Here is a 6,000-nt window from a genome sequence, read left to right on the forward strand (position 1 = left end):
ATGAAAACCAGGTTCTCGGTTTAATAAAAAAAATTCACATTAAAAAACCATTTACTTACCGAGACATCTGTTCAATAGGCCACATGTAATGACGCATAATCTCGAAAAAAATACTACAAATACGTAGCCTATGCATTATTTACAAAGATGTCATATTTTTCAGTACCTATTATACACGTCCACAGTTAGTTTTCGATTGAGAAAAATCTTCATCGCACAAATCAAAGCGATAATTTCATCGCCACTGTCGAATTTTTCTATAGTTTTCAATTCATAATCATGTTTCGCGAAAAATCATTACAGATGCTGATGCTGTTTTCAATCACTGGTAAGTATACCTATTTAATTGGTGTTGATGCAAAATAGTTATAAAAATTTGAAAATGATGAAGAGGTGAAATGATGCAAAGAATTCAGAAAGAATTTGTTTCAAAATTTGAGATTCTTGTCACGATTATAGTTGGCATTATTTTGAAATTTTCTTCAGAACTCTCATGAATCAATTATTAAACAATAATTCTAAAAATAAGAATGAAACGACACATCTCACTTCTAAAATATGGTACAGGATGAATGATTTTCATTAATGCAATTTGATTATTACTGTTGAACAGTTCTGCCACTCGTAACATGCACTGGTGATGCTCTAGTACCAAAATCCAATACACGTAAGTTCTCCTAGAAATCATTTTGTTGACTTTTCAAACGAATCTCAAAATTCCATTCATTTTAGCTGTATATAGTGAAGAAGAACCGAACGGTAAGAACACATCCCACATTCGTTTTTTTCCTCTTGACGTTTTCCAACAACTTATCTCAAAATTTTATCAATTTTAGCTGTCATTGGTGAAGAAGAATTGAAAGGTAAAAACAATATTTTCAATTTCTCGAATAAATGTGATTTTTAATTCGATAGGTACCTACTAATAAATCGAAAATTTTGATCAATTTCAAGAGGTTCATCAATGTATATTAAACGTCTCTATCTACAGACATGATGAACGAGTAAAAGATTACAACACCCGTAAATTTATAGGAAGTAAGAATCGCCTAATATTATGCTCAAATACCTACCTATGAATTTCGCAAACTACAGACAATGATTGGTATGTTTTCAGTGGTTTGCGAACATAACAGAAACAGGAAAATTGAATTAGATTACTTGAAATCACATCAACCAGGTTTGTTTATGGCTGCCATTTTTTTTCTCATGTTAACAATTAACATATTATTTCCCAAATTTTTTCACTAATTTGAATATCTAATCATTTTTAAACGAAAACACTCAAGCCATAATGAATCTTTTCAATTTCAACTTAATTAAACTACATATATGTACCTTACCTACTAACTCGTGTCACACAGATGGTGACATGGGAAAATACATGAAGACTTGTCTTCAGCCAAAACAACCTAAAGCATTTCAACACTTTTACGAAATGGGAATAAGAGTAAAAAAAGCAATAGCATTCATGGATCAAGAATTAATGCACGTACATCGAATTTCAATTTTCGAAGAGGAATCAACAGAAACTAAAACTGAGCACACTCCCACTAAACCAAACGAAGAAGAACTCAAACGAAAACTTAAAGAAATTCAAAATGCATTATCTCTTGAAGAAACTCAAGCAGGAGATGAAACAGACAAAAAAAACACATTATTTGAAGGCTCTCAACCCGTGAATGACTCAGAGCCAAACGCATTATATTTTGAAGAATCTCAACCCGTAGATGACTCAGCAGAACCAAACACATTTTTATCTTTCGAAGACTCTCAAGCCGTAGTTGACCCAGAACAACACAATCCCAAACAATCGGAAATCACTAATCAACAAGCTGAAACGAATGTTAAAGCTTTAGCAACTCCTGATCAGAAAGGAAGACATCAATATACAGAATCAGAAGAGTATGCAGATTTCAAAGAGAAAGAAACCGATTATTCCATATTTGCAAATGGTAAAGCGTTTGGAAAAAATACTCATTCTTTAAAAAATGTTTCTAGCAGTTTTATTAAGAATAAGTGGGATTTTATTTCAGGATTTTGTTATTCAAGGTTGATTGATAATACACAACTACTGTCAGGTAATGTATCAATTGTTTTCAAATATATTAGGGTACAGTGTAGGGGAAAAATGCCGAAGAATTTCGACCAAATGCAGTAGAGACCTTCATAAGTCACTCAGGAAAAAATTCAGACCCTGAGGTGCCCATGAAGGGATGAAGGGGGCGATTTGAATTCTCAAGGAGGAGGTATTTTCTAAAAAAAATGTTTTTTTTTGCTCTCATCCCCACTCAACCTGTTTCGGGGAAAATGGCCCAGATCAAAAAGATGGTACCTATTGAGTCTGTGTCAATCTAGACCATTGCCACTGAAATCCAAGACCACTTTGAGAATTTTACTAAAGGGTTGCAAATTTACAAATCGCTTATTTTTGGGTGAATTTGTACATCATTTTGAAAATTTTTTCTTCTAAATATTTTGCCTTAATTGAGCCAAAACATCAAACGTTATCGTTTCTGAAACTGAAGACATATTTAAATGTTCAAAACATAAATGGTCTAGGTCAATGTAGAATCTCAAATACTGTATTTTTAAACTGCTTCATTCCTCCTGAGATAGATTGAGTGGGGGCTAGAGCAAAAAAACCACGATTTTTTTGAAAATGACCCTTCGTTAAAGACTCATATCTACCCTCCAAGGGCACCTTCAGAGCCTAAATTTTTCCTGAATGACTTTCAACTTTAAATGAAGATCTCAATTTTGTTTGCAATCCGCCCTAAATACTTATTTTTTATTGAAAAATGAAAAAACTGAACGTTAAAACTTTCAAACACTTGACTATTCAAGTAACTAAATGAATCTCACAATCAGTTGAGAAAAATATTCTCAAATAAATGAGTTCTTACAGCTGAATTGGATTGTGCGGCATTGTGCATGGAAGAATTGTTCACAGAAATAGAAAAAATCCTGATGGAAAATATATCACCCGAAGGTATGAAAATCCAATATCTCAGTTTCTTTGCAGCTCGATGATCATTCATCAAATCAGTATCATGAAGAACTTCAGCAGTTTTGGAACCAAATAAAAAACAATTTTTTTTAAAACTATGGATAAATACTTAGGTAGATATTATTAAAAGAATTGTTTTCAAATTACCATTTTGTGCCTACTTTACAGATACGACTACGGTTCAACCTGAAGCACATTTATTTGGAATGGGTAAGTAAAAAAATATGTACCTAATTTCAGATAAATAAAAGTCCTATAATAAACACACAGACTGATTCTGCTTTTACTTTTGCATTAGTTGGCAGATTTATAAGAACCGTCGGTGAGTAATTATACCTACCTACTTATCCAATATCCAACACCCTCCAAACCAGTGAAATTTCTATAAAATGTGCTGAGACCTGATTTTTCATTTACAGAAGTTGAAAAACTGGTCAAACTAGGTGGAAAATGGTTGAACTCATACAGATTAACATACCTACATATATTGCTCAGTTATTACAAGCAGGATGCCATAGAAAAAATACTTATTCTAAATTACTGTTTGAAAAGTACAATAATCCAACAATGAAATACTTATCAGACCAAAAAAAGTACTTTGGTGCAAACTTAAAGACAGTATCATTAATAACTACATGTATCGAATTTAATCCCACAGATGCCACGACCATGTATTTAAGTTGTCCCACAGAAAGCTGTTTCAAGATGAATGAATCTCAGAATGAATCACAAAATGTCAGTCCAGAGATCAACGATACGCCTCTTTATGGTGAATAAATACCTAATTTTTTTTCAAATCAACTGCTCAAATCATATTAATATATACCAACCTTCATACATATTTTTCCAACGTTAAACTTGTGAAAAACTGAGTAGAAATAAAACCTTTTGAAAGTTCATCAGAACAGAAACTTATTAGTAATCCAGCTTTTGAAATTTCACTCGATGGCATAACTACTATTTTTGAATCATTTTTCAATTTTTCTCTTCTTACCTACTCAATTATTTTTTTTTAAATTACCTACCTATGTGCTTTTATTGCAGAATGGATTAAAAGCGAAGTCATGGAGAAAAAATTAGGAGACGATTTGTTACGTGTTTTGATGGATGATGATCAAGACGTTCATCGGTATATTGAACCAAACGACAACAATGTGCCCACAGAAATGATTGAAGATCACAATAATCACATTCCAAATCAGACTAGTGACCTGTTCAGTACAATAAAAAAGAGAAAAGCAGATGGTGAAGCTGTATCATCAGAAGATAAAGAGGCTCCAAGGGCAAAAAAAAGCTAAATGATAATAATAAAAAGTGATCGATTCATCTTGAATGAGTGCACAGGCACAATTTTTTAAAATAAAATTTGAGTGATTATAATTTAAAATGAATACATATTCTTGCAGATGTGCATACATTTTGAGTTTCTAATTTTCTTTGAAATACAATAATACATACATATTATACAATAAGTAAGCGAGTTTGATGATATCGCCAGCAGAGAGATGAATCACAAGCAGAACCTAAATTTTCATTATCAAGTACCACAAATATGAATAGGCTCTATACAAAGAAACAAGTGTATGAAAAAAATGTCTCAAATGAGTAATGCTCAATATTCTACTCGAGTTAGATACTCAACAATTCTAATTATAAGTAATTCATGGCTTGGAATACCTAATATGAAAAGCTTATAATTATATAGGTAAGACGAACGTCTCGAGAGCTTTGTGACACCAATCAGCTTAGCCCTTTGGGGGTTCTTTAGGTTTCCATGTTGGGGAAACAAAGCTGCTTTGAAGGGTGGAATAGGGTAGCCTACTCAATTGACGAAATTACAAAAAAGGTGAGAGAAATCATTTTGAAAAGGCTCAAATCCTTCATTTCCAACAAAACAAACGAATAAAAATTTAAAAAATTGGAGATTTTTTTCAAAAATAATTCAACAATATGAGTAAAAAACATAAGTTGACAGCAATTTTTGAACACATTATAAAAAATAAATTAAAAAAAATTGTACCCACCTAATAACTATAGGGACGAAGAATTCTCTAAAGAAAAATGAAAATATGCGCATTTGGTGAAAATATGCAAAAAAATCCCCCAAAAATCGAAAATATTTCCAGCATTTCTTTCACAGTATGGGTACCGTTTTACAGGGAAAAACAAAATGAATCCAAAGGAAACCTTGACAATTTGATAAAATCACAATTCAAGAAAATATTTGCAAAGAAAGATTGAAGTTGCTCAAGAAAGAATGATATCAAATTTATACAGTGTTAACTTTTTCCATTTAAAAAAATTTGTTTTCAAAAAATTATGAAAAAAGTCTAATTTTGAAGATTCTTAAAAATATTCACTAAAAGTGGGGAAAAACTATGAAAATTTGAGTAAGGGTAAGGTAGCTCAAAATGGGACCACTGCTTAATATGGACTACCGGCCGATTTCGTTGGCTATGAGCACTATCTGGTGGGAACAAGCTTTATCTCTAGTGTATAGTGTATTTTTCACAGAAAAACACAAAGAAGACCAAAATCAAAGCCCCAAAGACAAAATTTGCTAACTGAGAGGGAAACAACGAAATTGATAGGGTCAAATTTTTTTTTTTTCTAAGGTTCACAAAAATCTGGATTCTTAAAAAATTTTCCGAAGAAACGTTATGATGTGATTTATTTTTAATACCTACAGAAAAGTGCTACAGTTCTTTGAATCGATCGAGGCCATTCTACTAGTATGTAATTATTCAAGGTAAGTACTTATGGTTATGATTTTTCAAAGTTCAAAGTTATAGGGTAGCTTAATATGGACTACCTGTAGATTTGCTGTGGATTTGACAATTTCAAGTTAAAGTACCTAGTCCATATTAGGGACCCAAAATTTACTTTTCAAATTTTGACTCTTTTCAGGAAAAAAAATTCATTTGACCCACTTGGAATTTACTCTTATTGTCTTCATTAAACATATTATTCTAATGGCGTTTCAGCAATTA

General features: G+C 31.8%; 1 protein-coding gene and 1 long non-coding RNA gene across 2 annotated transcripts; both read left to right on the forward strand.

The window, feature by feature from the left end:
- The first annotated feature begins 179 nt into the window (after positions 1–179).
- On the forward strand, positions 180–863 carry LOC135839300 (uncharacterized). Its single transcript, XR_010557571.1, has 4 exons — positions 180–328; positions 614–667; positions 733–759; positions 837–863. It is a non-coding gene; the product is annotated as an uncharacterized LOC135839300 (long non-coding RNA).
- Positions 864–3,174: 2,311 nt separating this feature from the next.
- On the forward strand, positions 3,175–4,415 carry LOC135841390 (uncharacterized). Its single transcript, XM_065358329.1, has 5 exons — positions 3,175–3,220; positions 3,309–3,332; positions 3,430–3,561; positions 3,669–3,779; positions 4,055–4,415. The coding sequence occupies exons 1-5, from the start codon at positions 3,217–3,219 to the stop codon at positions 4,306–4,308; spliced, it is 525 nt and encodes a 174-aa protein (XP_065214401.1). The 5' UTR covers positions 3,175–3,216; the 3' UTR covers positions 4,309–4,415.
- Positions 4,416–6,000: the final 1,585 nt, after the last annotated feature.

This window comes from Planococcus citri, chromosome 3 (assembly GCF_950023065.1).
Source record: "Planococcus citri chromosome 3, ihPlaCitr1.1, whole genome shotgun sequence".
NCBI classification, from domain to species: domain Eukaryota; kingdom Metazoa; phylum Arthropoda; class Insecta; order Hemiptera; family Pseudococcidae; genus Planococcus; species Planococcus citri.